Raw genomic sequence first — 20001 nt, 5'->3', positions numbered from 1 at the left:
GCGCCTGCCCCCGGCCCCCGGTACCTCGCGCTTTGTTATTGATGCGCTTGCGCTGGCTGCTGGAGGTGTGGGACAGCAGCGTGGCCTGCTGGTGGTTGGAGTCCACGGGGCTCGTGGCGATGATGTTATCCTTGTACTTGTTCATCAGGGACAGCTTGGCGTTATCGCTTCCTGGGCGGGAAGACGTTAAGGCGAAGTCGTTCAGGGGCAGAGACCGGAAAGGATATCACTTCAGCTATCAACAGCCCTGCCTCTCAAGCCTCAGCCCTGCAATGCCCAGCCGTGACCCGTTCAGCAGGGCCTGCAGCCACCTCGCCGCAAGGTTTCCGAGCACAAGAAACGCCCTCAAAGGGTTGCGACCCCACTAACATCTCACGTGTCGGGGAAACGCAGAGAGAGAGCAGCCTCTGGTCACTTGGGGGAAAACTCTCTAAACGCAACGATGCCTCACTTGCAGAGAAGAAAGGCAAGGTAGAGAGGACCCAGTTCAACCCACATGCCCCGAGTCCCTCCCCTACCTGGCGTGAGGTCCATGCTGGACTTCTCGTTGCAGCCCTGCAGCGAGTCCAAGGTGCGGGTGACCTGGCTGGCGAAGTCCTCGCCGCCGTTCATGCACTCCCGCTGCAGGTGGTGCCGCAGGTCGGTGATATCGTACTCGTAGCCGTCCAGGATGGGGGTCTCGCGGATGCTGAGCGTGCCGCTGGAGTTGTGGCCCTGCACGCGGGCGTTGCGCAGGCTCTCGCGCCCGTGGCCCCCGATGAGCACCGACGGGATGTAGTGGATTTCGTTGGCCGCCTCGGCGCTGGCGCTCTTCTGGGGCTGCGGCACGCGGCGCCGCTTGCACCACCGCCGGCGGGTGTAGAGGATCATCACCAGGCACAGGATGGAGAGCAGCAGGGCGATCATCCCTCCCTGGGGGTGCAAACGCAAGAGCCTGAATTCCCAAACGCCTCCGCTGCCACCCCAAGAAAATCCCGAGCACCGACTGGCCTTTTAATCGCTCCGGTGTCCTCCCGCTTTTCAGAAGCGCTCCCCAACGAGGCCCAGCTGCCAGCCCGGGGGAGACCGCGTGCCATCCGAGTCCTCCCGCCGCGGCCCCGCTCGGGGCTGCGGCCGGACGCGCCAGCCGCCCGCGACGGCTCCGGGCGGGCGAGGCGAGCGCGTGGGCGCCGGGGGCTCTGCCGAAGCCCGAGCAAACCCAGCACCGACTTTGCTGGCAGGCGAGGGGCACGCGGACGGCCGAACCCGTTCGGGGCTGCAAGCGCCCTGGGGCTGCTGCAGAAAGCAGCCAGCGCTGGGAGAAGCCCGGTCTCGCCGGTAAGAGCGCGCGGGCACGCGGCGCGCCGGGGCTGGCAGAGAGCTCCGAGCCGAAGCCTGGCTCCAGCCGGGCTGGCTTTGCAGTCGCTACCTTGACACAAAAAAGAAGCGTTTAGAAGAGAGCGTTGTTTTGTTTCGCTCTCCCGTTAGTCTTTGAAAGCAGAGCTCAGATTTATTAGAGGCAAATGCTCCTACGGGCAACTTTTTCTGACCCATTTCCGACTGGTTTCAGCACTGTCACTCTCACTCTCGGGAAATTTTCCCAGGGTATCCTGCAGAAATTTCAGTGCAGATTAAACGAGACCAAGGCTTGAGACGACGGAGCTGCTGTTTGCAGAACGCCCAGGCAAACGGAGCGAAAAAACTCCTGCCCCACGGGGATGTGGCTGGTCCTCAGCTTGGGCACCGGGAACGTCCCCCGCGACAGGGACCACAGGCACCGGGAGGTGCTGCTGCTGCTCGGCCCGGGCCGTGCCCGGGTGCCGGGGCTCCCAGCCCTGCCGCCTCGCCGCCGTCCGCAAGGTCGCCCTCCTTCGGAGACAGCACCGCCCAGCCCGCAGGTGCAGCCGGGGAGATAAAAGCTCAAGCTAGTCCTTTAAGTCTTGTCTGCCAGGAATAATAACAATAATAAAGAATACACAGGAGCCAGCTAAGAGCTTGAGGTCCATCCTTGGCTCCAGTCCCCCTCCTCTTTTTATGCAGTAGGTGATCTTGATAAAATAAAATAATAGTAATAATCTGCTCCATTAGGACAAAACATTAAGGGAATTACTGAATGGGAAACAGGAGAGGCAGCTGGCAAAAAGAGCTCTAATGGTCATTACGTTTTAACCCTCTTTCATTCCCAGGATAATGGTGAGGCAATGCACCCTCCCAGCCCTCCTTCAAAAACTTCTTCCCAAAAGAAAAAGAAGAAAAAAGAGAAGAAAGAGAAATCCAGAGATAAAGACCAGCAGCCATGGAGAGGACAGAGTGGCTGGTGGGAACGCAGTGGTCTCTCCAGCCTTACACTCCTCCCAGGGAATTTTTTTGCATTGCCAGGATGCTGAAGCAGACAGGAAATCTTTCACCAGGGCTGAAAGGTGGTGCTGGATTCCCACCTGGCCTTGCTCAAACTGCATTGCTCAATGGCAAAGACACAGTCAGGGCCCAGTTCTCCCTCATGCTCAAATCTCCCTTCATCTGCCCCATAAATAAGTAGGAGCTATTTTCATCCCCACTGGTGGTGGACTCCCACATCCTGGCTTTCCCTCACCACGTGGAAGACCCCACCAGCAGATGAGATGACAGGCAGATGTGAGTAACGCCATGGCACTCCTGGCTTTCATGGCACATCTGTACACAAATTATATCCCTCAAATGTCAGAAAGCTCTGTGTTACACCTACCTGTGGTTGGCGATAAATAAGGGACAAAAAGTTAAAAGCTCAGGTTTGGCAGAAGTCTGTTTCTGGGTTTCTAATTAGTGCTTAGTATTTAATTGAAACTGGAATGTCTTCTGCTCAAACTCTGAGTGCTCAAACTGTGCTTGAGAATAAGCCTCCAGCCCCTTCAGACTTGTAGAGGCTCAAGAGGGAGGCACTAAAACCAGCACCAGTATCTCCGTCATTCCTCTACCAGTCGGAGCGGGTCAGGGAAAGTGCAGGAACTATCTTAGATGCAAAGTCTCCCTCCATGTGAACACAGAAAACTAGTTCTGGCTTCAGTCACATCACACTGGACAGGCAGCAGCAGTTGCTAGAGGACCCCTGCACTAGACAGATATGCTGGAGTGCTTCTCGGAAAAAAACAGAGAGCCTCACGAGGTCCGTGTGCAGACCACGATCACAAGTGGTTTCAAGCGATGGAGACAGCCTCTCACTCACATTTCTTCTCTTGGCAACCAAACAGGAAAGAAAACCAGCCTTGAAAATTACACGTGATGCTGATCCTTGGCACAAAAACCAACCTCTTTTTGTACGGGTGTGAGGATGCTGCCTGAGAGGCACTGAGAGTGATGAAAAAAGAAGAGGGAGAGGGAGAATTCAATCTGTAGTTACATATTTTGGTACAAGAGCAGCAATTAACAGACATCCTTTTCATCAACTTGATAATAAGCCCTATCTCAATGACTCCTTTCTGGATCCTGCTATTCGCCGGTGCTCAAGAAAGTCAAGACAACGGTGGCGGTCCTGCCAGGCATTTGCATAACTTAACATCTCACTTCATGGCTGCGTGTTTTGGCCAAGATCACCGCCACTCTTCAGCCTTCTCTATTATCACCAGCAAGCCACCCCTAAGGGATCTGAAGCCTGGGAAAACCCAAAACCACCAAGGCAGAGATGTAGAAACAGCAAGCTCAAGGGCCACCACTGCCAACCAGAACTGAAAGGATGCAGATTTTCCGCTTACCCAAGAGATGCAGTGTGACCAAAAGGCTTCACCTGTACAAACAGGATCATACAGGGGTTGTGAAGCCAGAAGGGTGGGAAAGGAGGAGACATAGACCTGCCGAACAAGCACTACAGGAGCCAACCAGTCCCCTGTGAAGCTGCTGTCCTCATGGCTGGAGAAACGTGCAGATATTGGGAGGGTTTGGCCCCCAGCCTGGACACGCAGCCTTTGTGCTGAGGGGCACAGGTGCAGGTGCAGCCCTGCCTGCTGCTCTCCCTGGTGGAAAATGGAAGTGAGGTCCGTGTGGAGCAAAGCTTGCAGAGCCTGGGAAGCCAGTCCCTAGCTTCAGGCTCTCCCGGCAAGTCCATCATGTCCCCTGGTCCCTGAGATGCCACTCGTCATCTCATGAGCAGGAAGGAATAAAAAAGAACTGGACCACAACATTTTGGAGTTGGCTTTGCCAACGATTTTTTTTTCCCCGAGACTAATCAAGCACAAATGATGTAGGAGAAACCTGGCCTCGGGCTGCAATCTGGAAGAGCTATTGACACTCTTGTTAGGGTAGGCACCATTAAACAGCCTGTTTGCAGCCTCGGCAACACATTGTCTCCAGCTAATTATCTTCTGGTGGCAAAAAAAACCCCAAAGAACCCAAAAAATCCCATAGGATTCTTCAGATTCTTGCCGACAATAAGAAAAAAAATTCCAAAACCACCTCAAAAAACCCTGTTGTCTGCCTTTCCCCATTTCTCTGCCATTAAATTCAGAGAGCAGCAGAGAGAGCCAGCGAGGGAACGCAGAGCCCTCTCCACCGTGTGCTCACAGGAAGCTCGGGCTTGCAAAATCAATGCCACCGGGCTGCAGCGCAGATAAAAGCGGCGCTGACGGAGCGGCCGGTGGAAAAGTGCTGCTCGTCGCATCGCGGCGTGGCGAGGCAGCAGGTGCCGGATCTGCACCGAGCGCAGACGCTGCGGGGTCGGGGGCGGAGAAGGAGCGATACGTTCCCTTCCCGCTCCCCGCGGGGCTGGAGCGCATCACCGCTCCGGGCAGGCTTCCCGCTCGCCCGCTCGCTCTACTGTGTCTCTGGGGCCACGTTGAGCTCTGAGCTGGCCAGAGGGGCCAGTGGCTGCTATTTTCTGGTCACTTGGGTGCCAGTGGCAGATGAGAATCAAAGTGTGGTGTCTGCAAGCTACAGGGCAAAAGGACTCTCAAAAAAAGTCGATCTGAATTAACCCTAGGCAGGCAGTTAAGACCTTTAAGCCGCAGCACGGCCGAGGATAAAAGCACACCTGCGAGACAGCCATAGCCTGGATCCAATCAGGCGGCATTCATTTGGAAAGCGATGCGAGCTAAAGGGGGACGTTTAAATTTAAATTTAAAATCACCTCTGCCTGGGCCTCAGGAGCAAGCCCCGTGTCTAGCACCAGCATCGGCCGGGAGCTGCCCATCTGGTGGGAACATCTGGATGCTCCCGAGCTCGGCCCTGCTCCTTGTCCGGAGCCTGCTCAGTGACCCTCGCACGCACAGCAGCCCTCTGGGCCACGCTCAGCTGTAGCAACACGGGGAAATATATGGATTTTCAAACACCCAAAGACACTGTTTTCTAATGGTTTCTGGATCCCTAAATCTCTCCAGCTTTAAATCCCAGCCCTTAAGAGCTCTGGGAAGCAGGGACAGTAGCAAGAGGGGAAGCAAGGTGCTCTGCGCCCTCGTGGCATGTACCATGACGGAGATGTGGAGGATCCTCAGCTCCTCTTCAGCCGACTCGGTCTGGGGTTCTTCAGTGGGCTCGAAGCCAGGCAGATTAGGGGCACCATCTTGATGGTGGATATGGAAGAGCAACGTGCCGTTCTCCAGCCACTGCTGCCGCCAGCGGACCAGGGGGATGTCATCCGTGTTTCCCGAGATCTCTGTAAAAGGAAAGCCGGACAAGTGTGAAATGCAGCACAGGATGGCCACTAGCAGGGCTGTCACCTCTTCCCAAAAAATGGACAGACTGAAGGAGCAACCAGCTACACTGGCACCAAGCTGGCTCCAAGACACGTGCCCTGGGGAGCTTGCAAGCTGAAGGTGTCCGTCCACCTCCTCACCCAGGAGCACCACTGCCCCCCTCACTGCCAGCCACCCAGAACCAGAAGAAGCCCCGCAGAAAAATTAGGGTTGTGGCCTCTCTTCTCCTTGAACGGCAGAGTAAATTTGCTCTCTAATTAGAGGCAGCTCCACAAGTAGGTGCCAATGAGCCCAGCTGTAATTGTGGTGTGGGGACGGGACACGCACCAACAGCATCTTCTGGCCAGAGCCACCAAGTCTGACAGCAGCTTTCTGGCCCGAATTCAGGAAGGACTTACACGCGCGCTCAATGTTAAAGGCAGCCCCAGTCTAGGGGAGCCGAGGATCTAGGAGAACCTCTCAGCAGCACTAGCAGCATCGCTGGGATCCCGCTGCCCACTATTTCAAACAGAAAATACTTCCCCTTCCTCCATGAACGAGTCTGCATGTCCACGACCAGACCTGCAAGTCTGGCTGTAACAAAGATGCCTTAAGAGGTCTCAGTCTTTGGCCACTTCTTGCAGTTGCCCACGCAAGGGACGGCCCCCGATGCACCCGCACATTTCCCCAGCCACTCCAACCTTGCTCAGGGATGTTTAACTTCAGGGTTTTTCTGCACCGGGACAGGCTGGGTTAAGGCGCGACGTTACATGCCGTTACGACAGCAGATGCTCGAGGCAGGGAAACGCAAGCAGAAGGGACTGAGGACGGGGACGTGTTTCCTGAAAAATGAGCTTCATTTGCATTTGTGGGAATGACCGTTAAAAATACGATGAGCTTCACAACGAGACGCAGCCTTTCGCCCCGCCACCTCCGCCACGCAGGACCCAGTCTGGCCGTGCACATCCTCTCCTTCCTATTCGCAGAGGCGTATTTTTATTGTGCTGGGAAATAGCACGGGCTCGCTTTGCAAATTGTCATCTTTATTTTGCCTGTCTCGAGCTGCCTTCAAACAAAAACCGGAATTCAATTACGGTGCCAAAAAACAACGTTTTAAATTTACCGTTAATTAATTTCATTAGGCTGCCTTAAGTGAGCTAGCTACCAAGGGGGAAAAAAACTGCATCAGAAACCAGGTTCGCCCTTCCAAACTGATTTGATTAATCAAAAGAAACATTAGCTGTGGCAAGCGAATTGGCAGCTCGTTTCTGCTCAGCACGGGCCATACTTCTGGCGGTAATCAGTGCGCTTCGAGCGTCCCAAGCAGAGCGACGCCGCGCTCTCCCCACATCGCCGGGAAGCAAAACCGAGAGCAGCTAAAGCATCTATGCAGCCGGAAGCACGTCTGAAATCCCCTCCGACTGCTGAGCTGCACATTTAGGCACACAGATCCCCTTTGAAAATCTGGTCTCGGGGAGAAAAAGCAGATCTCCTCCTCTGCCACCTGGTCTTTATTCGTAGGCTGAAAGGGGCAAACAAGCTTTCCTGCCTTCTCAGCTCCCCACGGTTTCCCGACTTCAACTGAGTTAGCTCAAACTGAAGGAAATACTCTCCCCGCACCTGCTTTCTAACGTGAAATTAGGAGTAATTAAGGCAAGAGCTTTTATGCACAACAGGAACTCAACACACTGACATTTGGAAAAATGTAAATACCAGCATTTGCTCCATTGTGAAAACTGAAAATAATAGATACTAAGTATATGACATTGTGACATTTAGAAAGCTAGAGCTAAAGATGTTTTCCTCCTGATTTGACATATCATTGAAAAAGCAGCCCCCTTCAGCTCATTAATATTTGAGGAGGACTCCTTGATGGAAGTTATTTAAATGATTAATAGATTATAGTAAATTTAGGCCTTAAAATAGGTTGTCATAATTTCAAATTTATTTAAACAGCCTTATTTTAAAAAAGAAAAATGTATTTCAATAAAAAATGGTTTCTGATTTTACAGGAGCGCAATCTAGCCGTCACAGGTTATCTCCTCTCCCCCCAGTCACCGCCAGCGACCCTCAGTGCTCCCTCCCTCCCTCCCTGCTGTCTCGCAAATAAGTCAGAAGTATAGAAAAGAGGAGAAATGCCAAAGCCAGTCCCTAGCAGCCTGATGTGTCCCCCCAAAACCGGTGGGCAATGACCTCTCTACGGACTTGCAGAGCAAGGGTGCTCCGTTGGCCGCTGCCCCCGTCCGGGGTAATGGCTCAGGGCAGCACCCAGAGCTTCATCCCAAAGACACGTGGAGAGCCGCGAAAAGGCGGGACGAGAGAGGATCATTTCAAGTTCAAAGCGTGAAAGATATTGATGATGGGCCTGGTCCCCACATGCCTTTCATTAAGGCCATGGATGTGCAGCCATTAGCACTAGTATTAACTTCTTGCACCTCTGTTAAAAAATAGTCTGGCCGAGTCAGGGGTTAATAACAGCAGGAGACCACTAATTACACCGCAATGCGTTAGCTTGGCATCAAATGTGGCCCAGGTCCTTGACATCTACAGGAACATCAGCCTCCAAAGACCCCAGCTGATGCCTCCAACATAATGGCAGCAGCTGCTCCCCTCCCCATCCATCTGTGACAGGAAGGAGAGGGACAAGAAAGGTTGAAGAGGAGCAGATCGAGGCGAGAGAAGAGGAAAGTCCAGATGAAGTAGCTGGAGGCTGGCAGCTTCATACCTGCTGCAGGTCCGCCACCTGCCTCATTATTGATCGTTTCCCAAATAACCCCGATTAACGGGAGACAACGGCTCATCTCCAACAAACCTGACACCCTGCAGGGTGGGTTCATGCCTACATCTTCCCCAAGCTGCCTGCTCCGATAAGCCAAGCTCCCTACATGGATGGAAAGGGACAGAAACCTGTGGGGCCAAGGTCTCTGCTTCTCCTCCACTTCTCCTCCACCAGCTAATATAGAGAAAAGGGTATTTTCGCCACTGGGCTGCCAAGCTCATGGTCTTCCTGAAGGCAACGAGGACCTTGTTGGGAGCTAAACTTGGCCTCAGCGGCTCAATTTTGCCTGCTTTTATTTACTCAAGATAGTGCAACGTTGTAACTACAACCCCCTAGCTGGAGCCCAGCACGGACATCAAGTTATTCCCATTTCCTCATTCCCCCTCTGAGACCTGACAACTTGTCAGGAAGGGGGAAAAAAAGAAAACATGCATGCATGCAAAAAAGCAACTCTCCTTAAAAACGCGTGCCAACATTTTGATGAAAACCGGCAAAACAATTTTCATTTCCATTTGGAAGCATTTTGCACTAATAGATGCCTCTGATTAGTCAAATGAACCCTGCCATAATGTCAGTCTCTGCAGACTCATTTTATATAGCAGAGCACAGGTTTTGACTTGGACTTATATTTCCTCATTAACATTTAAACCTGGATTATTTTCCATCCGGAACCTGACCGTGTTTTTATTTAAGTTCCACGTTAGCTAACCCTTTTGCTCTACGTCGAAAACTTGTGCATCCTTTGAAGGGCTCCAGCCCAAATGACACAAGCTCTGGCCGCAGTGTCCTTCAGGAATCTCTGTCCTCGGAAATACTGTGGGAACCGGACAGGCGCCTCTCCCACAACGAGCTGCTTGCCCCATGCGTTCGGGCATCTCCACCTCAGAATTTGATTCAAATAAATTCAGATGTCAAAATGCATATCCTGACACGTAAAGATTTTTTACTTCTGAGTTTTTACTGACATATCTTTCATGGGATAATATTCACGTTTTTATGATCATTTGAGAAAAAAAGATATTCATCACTGAGTATCTATATTTAATTTTATTTTTTCCCCTCCTCAGTTTCAGGTAGGAAAATGAGCCGAGCCTGTAGGTTATTCTGCCTTTTTAAGCCAATCCAGCCTTTCCATGCTATCAGACACTCTTTCTAGGCACCTTACGCAAAATTTCCAAAGGATTTGCGGGCACAGGAGAATCTAAAGATTCAAGAAAAAGGCCACACACTACTTCTGGAGCCACTCTCTGGCCAGGTCAGAGATGCCACCCCACCGTGACGTCTGCACGCAGGTCGGTCGCTGCGAGGCTGACTGCTAACCAGGCTTCTCCCTGGGGTGCAGGGTGCGTTCGCTTTCGGGAAAGTCGCCAAGCAACACCAGGAGTTACTCTCCAAAGCTGTATTAAGCTTTACCCTTGAATTGGGATTTTTGTCCCGAATATGCCACTGCCCCAATTGCTCCTTTAACAGCAAAACCCTCCTTTACTCTTGGAACGACATTGTGCCGCGCTTTGTCCAGAGCGAAGGATACCAATCCCTCATTAACAGGTCCCAGCCGACTGACTTTGCTCTGCAGCTCCTGACCCTACAAGATGTGCCCCGTTGCTCCACTGGCCCTTGCACACCCACGGACGTGCCTGGCCGAACTTGTGCCACTGCATTTCATGAGTTTGACCAAAAGCTGGGCAAAAGCTTGGCTGATGCACACAGCTGCAACACGCAGGCTAGAACATTTGCTAGTGTTTGATTTTTACTCATGTTTTCTTCATTCACTTCCATTTGCCATAAACCTGAAATACAGTTGAGATCTGGGAAGAGAGACAAATCTACGCCCTGGACCAACATCCTGGAGACACGGTCGCAGGGGGGAAAAAAGAAAAACAAAACAAAACAGAGTCCTGCACTCCAGACCACGACAGTGACCGAAACAGAGAGAGCGCATGCTGCTAACTTCAGCGATGCAAACCTCATATCCAAAGGCCAGGAAGGACCACATTCGGACATCCCGCACCCGGGAGGCCTCGGCCAATGCTTGACACTCTCGCAGACACAACATCTGTAAGCCTGCACGTTCCCGTTAAATAAATAAATAAATGGATGAAAATCACATCCCCTCATTTGCCTGCCCAGCACAGCCAAGGTTTTCCAAATTGCCTACTGGGTTCAAATTGCCTACAGGATTCAATATAGGGGGAATGACCCACCTGAAAAAGAGTTATTACACAACATCTCTGAAGTGGATGCAACCCTCGTTAGATGGGGGCAGCCTGCCAGCGCATCACTAAGATTGACGGTCAAATGGAGAGGAAGAGGAGCGCCCAGAGGAGACTCAGCTATGCCGGGTGTGTTCCCCGCTCCGGCGTCCACTTGGAGAGCACAGGGCATTTCCCACCCTGGAGCGGTGCCCTCCTCGCGCACAAGTCAGCAGAACCGGCTCGAACAGCAGCAGGTTCATTGAGGAGGTTTTAGAACAAATCGATAAAACGAGCAGTATGAATCACTTGGCCCAGACGGTATTCACCTAGGAGCGCCAAAGGAGGACAGCTGCCGGGCTCCGGCAACGCCTGACCTATCGCTCGGAAAGGGCGAGCCAGCAGAGGAACAAAACTTGGCAAAGGAGACCCCAATCTCTTCAAAAAGCTCTCCTGCACCTTGGAAATCACAAACCAGTAAATCCTCCTTCTGCCCTGGACGGTCAGAACCGCAATAAAGAAAAGGAACTGGTAGGCACACGGATAAACACGGACCACTCGCCACTGCCAGTAAGCCAGCAGACTAGGGTCACCTAGCGTGATAACCTCGTTTCAAAGAGCTCATGCCACATTCCACCCTCTTGGATACCCTTACCTCGGATAAGAAGGCACACTCTCTCGAAGTCCACCAGGAAGGGAAGAAACGGGGGGACAGCTTTCCCAGCAAAAGGAGGTTAACAGGGACCCCGCGGAGATCTTCACTAGGACCTGAGAGGTGCAGAAATGCTCTGGGAAAAGGAGGTGAATAACGAAGTTGGCCACCAATCCTAAATTTAGTCTCCTCAAAGCTAAAGCTGTGAAGTGCTACAGGAGAGTGGGCAAGAAAATGGCAGGTCAAAGTCGGCTTTGGTGAGAGCAACACGATCTCGAATGTCGCTAGCTGTTTTCAGGTCATTCACCTCAGACAAGACACAGCGAAACTAAAAGGGGTCAGAGGAGGGGGACCAGGAAGATCAGATGTTGGAAATGGCTTTATGGAGAGGAGAAACTAACTGCACTAGGACTCCTCAGCAAGCAAACTGAATAACTGAGCAAGGATATGAGAAAAACCACATAAAATCATGAAGCTGCTGGAGCAGCTGAAAAGAGAATGATTATTCACTATTTCTCACACTACAAGAATTAGGAGTGTAAAAACTAACAAAAGGCAATGTTTTGTCCACTGTAAAGTATAAAAACACTAAAAAAAGGAATTAAATTCAAGGAAAACAGATCCATCCGTATCTGGCAAGACAGCAGAGACAAATTCCTGCACAAGAAACCCGCAGGGCGCAGACTTGGACTGTAAGGAGAGTGCTACACAATATATGCCATGTTTTTATATTTTTTTCCCAAACACCAGTTACTTGCCATAGTTGGAAACGAGATGCCAAGATACACGGCCAGCTGGATTGACCTGGGATCCTGCAAAGCGGCACGATGTCGCAAAGGATGTACTCAAAATTCACCAGGTAAAACGGGAATCTGGAAAACGCCCAGCTTCCTCCACAAGCCAGGCACTACTCTTCCACCTCCCTGGAAAAGAACTTCCCACGCCACAGACTGCAGCACCCTGGGGGTGCCTGTCTCCCTTGCACCTGGTCAGAAATGTCCTTGCCCTCCTTTTCTGATAGGTCTCCAGGGGACCTCTCAACTCTCCCAGGGTTCACTCTTTCCCATGGGAAGCTGTTTTGAAGACCAGAAAAGAGCTAGAGCTAAGATTTCTACCCTGCAAGCGAGAGTCTAATAGCCCAACATTGTCGAACGCCTCCGGTTCACCATCTCAGCGCTAGGGCTTGGATTCAACTTCTTTAAATACTCCAGTAAAATCAGTAAGAAGATAAACCATGAAATGGCCTCCCACAATGTCTAAGGGGCTCTTCACCCTCATAATCCCTGATTTCTCACTCGCACTTCCCTCCTACAACTATAGACTCCAAAGACATGTTCTGACCTCCCTTTCCCTCACACCAGCCAACATCTTTGGGATGAAGGGCAGCTACAAAGCCTGCTTGGTGCTATCCAGTCCACTGCCAGAGGACACGTCCCATGTCAACATGTCCCAATCACAAGCAGCTTAGACTGTCCTGCCCCGCTGTTCCTCCAGGCACTGCCTTGCTGGGGGATGGAGACATAGAGATGGGCTCTTCGAGATGGGCTCCTTACCACCCGTCGATGACCCCCTCCCTCTTCACCTCGGTGCTTTGAAATCCTCCCAGATATCTTCCCAGATTACCTTCAGCTTTCTGAGCCAGCAGCGATTCGCAGAGGGAGGCAAATGGCTATTTATATCCGTGGTGGGCTGACAGGGGAGGTAACGGCCAGCCACTGCCGACCATCTGCCAGGCACTTAGCAAGACAGCAGAGCATGTCGTCCGGGCTAGGTCAGGCGGAGACATCGGGGGACAGGGGAGGGACGCATTAAAGAAACCAGATTTACTCCACTTCAAGGGTAAACTTCAGCCTGCTTTCCCAGACTAATTTGTTTAAGTGCTCGTTATGCTGAGGCCAAGAGGTCAGGCAAATTAGGTGTTATTTTAGCATCCTCAGCCTTTGCACGGGAAACGAGAGTGGCCGGTCGCTCCTCATCACCGGCGGGCTGCAGCAGTCACCCTGCTGAAGGCACAACCGAGAGTTTGTTCCAAGTAGCGGTGACCTTCCTCCTCCTCCCACCTCTGCAGCAGGGCCCAGAGCTGATGTCTGACGCCGGGGGGGCAGGATGAATCCACGCCGGTGCCGGTGCAAGAAGATGGAGAAGGCAGGGGGGCCCCTTGCCCACCGGCGCGTGGAGCCGCTGCTGCCCACCGCGGCTCCCCACGCGGGCTAACGTTGCAAACTCTCAGGTGCGTGGGAGCACGTAACTCCATTTCCAGCTTTGTTTTCAAGCGTGCAGAGAGACTTTGAGAGATAGCCAAGAGGGAAGGAAAAAAAAAAAAGAAAGAAAGAAAAGATATGGAAGGGAAAAAGTTGACTGTGCAACTTAAATTTATCACTTTTGAAAGAAGAGCTTGTCAAGAGGGCCAGAGACCAGCCAGTGCGCAGTGATCAATGTGAGGACTTTTGGGTCTAGTCAAGCTTGTTTCAGATTTACAGGAACTGAACAGAGGCATAAATCTGCCGCTGCCTGACGAAAATGGAGGTAATTAAATCTGCAGGTGTATATAATTGTCATATTGATGATCTATATAAATCAGCAGAGCCAGCAGAGGCACAAAGGCACCGGGTTCAGCGCGCATCCACCCCGAGGAGGAATCTTCTGCCTACCTGCCTGGCAATAGGAGGCTGCCGGCGTGTGCCAAGCGCGGCCCGGGGAGAAAACCCACTTCCCCTCCACGAATCTGCCCCTTTCCTCGGTCACCACCAGCCCCTCCTGGCTGCAGAGGCGCCTGCCCGATGCTCCTCTCAGCCCTGCCCCGGAGGCGGGAGAAATCCAGGGTATTTCTCCTTCCTCGGCAAACCTCCGAGGGTTGCTCTCCTGTGCCACAAAAGCGGGGGCAAAACGCTCGCTGCTATCGACGGACCTGTCCCAGCTCCTACAGAGTTTCCCTCGACTCCGGGAGGACGACGAGGGGACTCCCAAGCTTTGAAATTCCTGCTCCACTGCCGCGCGCAGCTGCGGCAGGGGGCTGTAGGCAGCCTGCTCCGAAGCTCCGAGCCTGGGCGCAAGTCGGGCGTTGACTTGATCTTGTACTGATTTCTTTTTCTTTTTCTTTTTTTTTTCTTTTTTGAATTTTAACCTTTGTTATTTTGGGAGCTTTGAAGCCTAAGCTGCTCTGAGCCTGACGCTTTTGTCAGAAGGACAGAAAGCGCAGAGTCGGGAGGTGAAAACACGGGGAGAACCGAGCAGAGAAACAGGCAGGTGATTCAGACCTGAAGGCTAGGACAGCCCCTGCAAACCACCAATGGTCCCGAGCTGCAGTCCCAGTCCTGACCGGCCCATCGCCAGGGGCAGGGCCAGGCTGCAGCCTAAAATTCGTGGGCTTCCCCACCCTACAAGCTCAAGTCTTTTAGTAAGCGGCTAAGCCGCTGTCAGGACCACGCTTGCAGCATCAGCGATCCCGTCGGCCAGCCACCAGCTTCGGGACCCCCGTCCCTCTGCGTGGGGTTGACGGCAAACCCCTCTCCCCGCCCCGGCAGCGCTGCACAAGCTCCATTCTTCTGCCTTGGTGCGGGATGAGACGTCTCGTACCCCCAGCTTTCGAGGGGCATTTTGGAACTCAGGCTGCCCAGACCTGCACCGCGTTCACATGGTCCCGTGAGGCCTGGACAGGAGAGCGAGGTTCAAGAAAGCTCCCAACCGCTTGGCTCTTCGTCCCGGTGAGATGGGGAGTCCTGGCAGGGCTGAGGTGTAGAGGACAAGCAGCCAGGGTGCCCTCTCGGTCCCCTCCTGGACCGAGGAGGGACAGGCACTTCAAGGTGGGCTAGAGCTAAACCACAAAACCTTAACCCGCGCTCCGGTAAGAAAGCCACCAACGCTTTCAGCTGCAGAAGCCGGCCGAAACCTGGCTCAGCCATGAGCAGCTCATCACCCTCCCCAAGCAGGACCCGGGACACAAGCCCACAACCAACCCCTCTGCTCAGGTAGAGAGTTACGCACGCACAAAAAATGAATAATTAAAAATTAAACGAGTGCTTCTGCATTGCAGTCCAAATTATGTAACACCTCTCTTCGTCTTCAACGCATTAATATGATTGCACGTAAAGACAGCCCTGCCTGTATTTCCCTGCACATCCTTTAAACCCAAAGTGGCAAGCAGCCGCCGCTAGGAGACCAGAGCATCCCCACGCGAGCCCTTCCAGGCCCCTTTCAAAGAGGGAAAACTAGCCGAGGACGGGGCCGGAGCGGGGCAGCCCAAGGGCCAGCGGCGCCCCGGCTCCCAGCGGCGCCCCGGCTCCCAGCGGCCAGGGCTGCGGCGAGAGCCCCGGCGGAGCCCCCGGGGCGCCGCAGAGACGCCTGGGCACGCAGCTCGCCCGGGGAACCCACCAGCGTCCCAGCGAAAGGGAGCTGCCTGCTCCGACCGCGCCAAAGGCAAGAGGCGCCGGGCTGTTGCAGATAAATGGTGTTTTTGTAAATAAACAAAATTAATCCAGTCTGGGAGCGAGCTGCATTTTTGGTTGTCTCAAGAGCAAAGAGCTCTACGAGACACCGAGCACTGGGTAACTAGAAACACCTGCATCTACGGACACCTCTGCATCAGGACACAACCTCCTCTCCTCCTGGGACCACCCCAACCGGGAGCCAGCAGGAAAACCCTCAGCCCCCTCCTCGCTTCCCCCCGACCCCAAATAAAGTCCCGCATAGGACGTGTTTAGGAAGCGACTTCGAAGCCGGCACCCAGGGGCGTCAGGGAGACGGTGCCCCTCGCGGCCCCGTTGCCGTTCCCGGCGCGAGCGGCTTTATCCGCGCGTCCCCCTAACTCGAGAACCGCCGCTCCCGGCTCCCGTTGCTTATCGGCCTTTTTGCGCCGTTCCTCCAACTACTTTCCGGTTCTTGCCCACCCCGTTTCTCCTTCCACCTCTCGGTCCCTCCGTTTGCCTGATGCTTTTACACTTTCAGCGTCCCACGCGAACCGTCCGTCTCGCGCCGGGGCACGCGAAAAGGCCTCCTTCGCCCAGCGCCGCGGGAAGGGGGACGCCGCGTCCCGTCAAAACGACAAAGGCTCCGAGCGGGCCCCAGTTTGGTTTTTTTCCAGTAAAGGTCCCGCGCTGGGGTGGGGGGAGGCGGCGCAAGGGGGACACAGTCACGATTTTTTTTAAAGAGACTCAGATATTTCGGGCTGCAGCCTCGTCTCACTTTAACCAGGGATGCGCCTCGCGCAAGCGAGGCGAGAGACACAGTAACGAAGCCAAACCCAGGCCGGAGACTGAATAAACCCACGCGGCTCGTGTAACGCATTTCTCACTCAATACGACGGACGTTTCCACCATCAGCAGCGTGAGGGTGCTGAGTTACTTCTTCTGCCCATCAGGTCCGAACGCTCGCGGAGCTGCACACGCCCAGGAAGAGACCAGCACCCTGTAGTAAGCTAAACAAGCAGAAATGCCTTTGATTTCTCCCTCCCGCCAGAAGAAAGGATGTTTTGGATTAAGCCTGCCCATCGGCTGCCGTCTTGTTTGCAGCTTCTGGGATGCACGTCGCGGAGCGGGTATGGCGGTGCCTTTGAAACAAGCCTCGGCTCGAGACGAGCCTAGAAGGCAGCTTTGCAAAGCCAGCTCCTCTAGATCCTCGCTCGCGGGCCGGCAGAGCCCAAGCACTCATCAAACGCTCTCCGCAGCAAGGTTGCTAATTCCCCCTGAGTTCCCAGGGCACGTATGCCTGCAAAGACAAGTTCCCTTGCTCTGAGTTTACTCCAGAGTGTCCCTTTTCCTAGCGTGAGAGCAAGGCAGCAGATCCATCACAGGGCAAGGGATATCGCGTTTCCCCAGCGTCACCAGGAGAAGGCAGCCAAGAGCCCACAGGGGAGACACAGCGAGAGCGGCAAGCACGTAAAGCGGAGCAACTGCTCACATCTTTGGGCAGCAGCTGCCTCTTAGGAAGCTGCCACCACTACATCCCTTGGCAAGAGAATAAAACACGAGAAAAACCTCTTTGGCATAAAGCTGCTGAAATGCACCAGTTTCACCACCAAATAACTGGTGGTCAACACCTATAAGCCTGTTCGACTTGGTTGTCTCACTCCCTGCGACTGAGAAAGTCGGACTCGCGCTGTTTCTGGCTAAGCAACAGAGAAGAGAGCCCAGAGCTGCAGCCAGGTGTATTTTTAGAGTATCTCATTAAACTACGCTGTCTTCCCACAGCTCGGCTGCTCCAGGATGGGAACCACTGGAAAGCAAATCTTTGAGGAGCCTTTAGAGAAGCTGTGACCACCCGGAGAGGCCTTGAGCCACCGTGCACTCTCCGGGTATGCTGGCTTCAGATTACGTTGGGGACACCATTAGAGTGCTGGGCTGGTGATACCACAGCTCTGCACCGATTCAAAGCCTGCAGCAAGCTGGACTCGGCTCCCACCTGCATCCTGCAGTCCACCGCTAGAGCTACAAAAGAGGCCCTGGCAAGAAGCTGTTGGATTGTGAACTCTCCTCTCCAGACATTTCCTCTTCCCTGCCAAACCCAGCCAGACTGGTTTATCTCTGACTCGCAGGCTTGGAGCGTGCAGAGCCCATGTCTCGCCTTCCTGGGGGAGCTCTCCATGCCACGGAGAGTTGAGGATTGGGATCCTTGATGGCAGAAACCCCGCTGAAGCATGCCAAGGCTCTTCCTGGCAGGAGAAACAGCGAGGACGTGTGACAGCACACATGAAAAGGCAAACCATCCCAACCTGCACTGAGCCACCCGATCCCACGCTGGAGGTGGGTCCTTCGGTCGTTTTAGACATTCTCTCTGGTTCCCTGCTGGTGGAGCTTCCCTCGTCTTGCAGCTCCCAGGCCCCTTTCTCTGCTCATGCCAAAATCCCACCATTCTCCACCGAACATGGGCTGTTCGGTGCCTATGGGGTGTTTTTAAGTCTTGAACCAGCTCTTGCAAATGCCTCTTTCTCCTTGTTGGAGAAATTTCCTGTTGCAGGATTACGCCTGCCTGCTGCGATAGCAGTTATCCATACCGCAGTACCACCAACCAGGAAAGGGAACCTGCTGGAGCGGGTGCTCGCCGCTCCTGGGAGGGGGCGGTGGGTTTCCCAGCAATGTGCCCTCTTCCTCCCTTCCCTCTTGGGATGCTCAGATTAATTGGCTTGTTTCCTGGAGCCTCTAACTAGAACAAATAAAAGAAAAAAGGGGAGTGCAAAACTCTTACTTAATACGGTCTGCAGTTCCTTTGAGCTACAAGGACCGCTTTAAATTTGGGGGTTTGGTGGGGGTTTTGAGTTTTTCTGTTTCCTGTTTTTTTTTTAAGGAGGTTTCCATGGTAACCGTCTTCCACCACACAAGAGCCAGCCCCCAGGACATTTCGAGGTTGCTAGTTCTGCTTTCCCAGGCAGGGACGGCGGCGTTGCGAGGGTGGCACCTCGCTGCTGACCCCCACGGCCGCAGCCTGTATTTTACAGCCAGGGGAAGAAGGCATGGGTCGGGGAGGGGGAGAAAGAGCTGCCCCATGTGCCCCACCTCCGCGGGGCCCGCGCAGTGCCAGGCAGCCAGCACCGGCCACATGGTGGGGACTGGAGACACGGGGCCTGCCCACGGCAGGGCGTGCCAGACCACGCGGACCACAGCCCCGTCTGGATCGAAGCTGGAGGATGCTGTTTCCAGGACACGCGCCCACACAGAAGTGCCGGGGAGAATTCAAACACGTGCGAGGGGAAAACCTGATTTCGCTCGGGGAGGCCAGTCTCGGCCCGACATGGCGGGATGCAAAGAGGTCGCTGGGGAACGCCACCCTGAATCTCCCATCCCTTGACTTGTCCCCCCTCCCGCCAGGCTCTGCTCCCACGGCGCGCTGGGCTGATGCGTCCCCCAAACACAGCTCTCGGAGAGCCCCACGCGTCCCTGCAACGCGGCGCGCAGGAGCGGAGGCGGCTCTGCTCCGGGCGCTCCCCGGCGCGTCCCTGCAGCTGGGCAGCCCCAAACCGGCAACCAAAAACCTTCCCGTATGCAGACAAATCCCCCAGGCGCGCGAGCGTTACGGTTCAGGGCCGACCGTCAGCCGCAGCCACGGCGCGGGCTCTGCGGGCTGCAGAAGGGCCGAGCCCCGGCGGTTTGCAAGTGAAAGGACATCCAGTTGGAAACGACGGCGCCGGCACCGTCCTCGCCACCCAGCTGCCTCCCTGAGCCTGCAGGGCAGAAACGCCCTCGTTTGAAGGACCGCTCTGCACTGACGCACAGAGAGAGATGATTTCATATCCTCCATTTAACTGGATAAGCAGCTATCAAAGGAAAAAAAATAGAAAGAAAAAGAAAAACCATGGACGTAGGTGCTGGGATGGGGCCCAGGAGCAGTTCCTGCCAGCGCGGGAGCCCCCCTGCGCAGAGAGCGGCGCCTGCCCGCGGGTCACCTTCGCCGCCGAGACCCGAGCCGATTCCCCGGGGCCGTGCCGGGATGCTCCAGCCCTGCGCAGCCGGCACCGGCTGGGACAGCCGGGCGCGCGCCGGCCCAGCGCCCGCCGGGGCGCCCGGCTCCCCCCGCGGCAACCAGGCTGTGCAAACGGCACCGGGGCACCGGGCGCTCCCGAGCGGCAAGAAGGGGGGGGGGGGGGAAGACCACACGCTAACCCCCCACCTTGCTCCCCTCTCCGCTTTCTGGGTCAGCGCGATCCCCTCCCCAGCCCTGCCGCTGTCACTGGAGCTGGCAGGCTGGATGCACAGTTGCCGTGGCAACGGGTTCCCAGAGACAAAATCCTTTTTTTTTTTCTTTCTTTTCATTCCCCCCCCCCCTTTTCCC

General features: G+C 54.4%; 1 protein-coding gene across 1 annotated transcript in view; it reads right to left on the bottom strand.

Annotated features, from left to right (window-relative positions):
* The window catches only part of ASTN1 (astrotactin 1), a 61253-nt gene that overhangs the window by 36952 nt on the left and 4300 nt on the right, over nucleotides 1-20001 (bottom strand). The window contains exons 2-4 of the mRNA XM_062580917.1: nucleotides 5412-5599; nucleotides 521-912; nucleotides 25-200 (exon numbers count right to left, since the gene is read on the bottom strand). Coding sequence (XP_062436901.1) covers nucleotides 25-200; nucleotides 521-912; nucleotides 5412-5599 — 756 coding nt within the window. The remainder of the gene's footprint in view (nucleotides 1-24; nucleotides 201-520; nucleotides 913-5411; nucleotides 5600-20001) is intronic.

The sequence above is a fragment of the Rhea pennata genome, chromosome 8 (assembly GCF_028389875.1).
Source record: "Rhea pennata isolate bPtePen1 chromosome 8, bPtePen1.pri, whole genome shotgun sequence".
NCBI lineage: Eukaryota > Metazoa > Chordata > Aves > Rheiformes > Rheidae > Rhea > Rhea pennata.
This window is presented reverse-complemented; position numbering and strand designations above follow the sequence as displayed.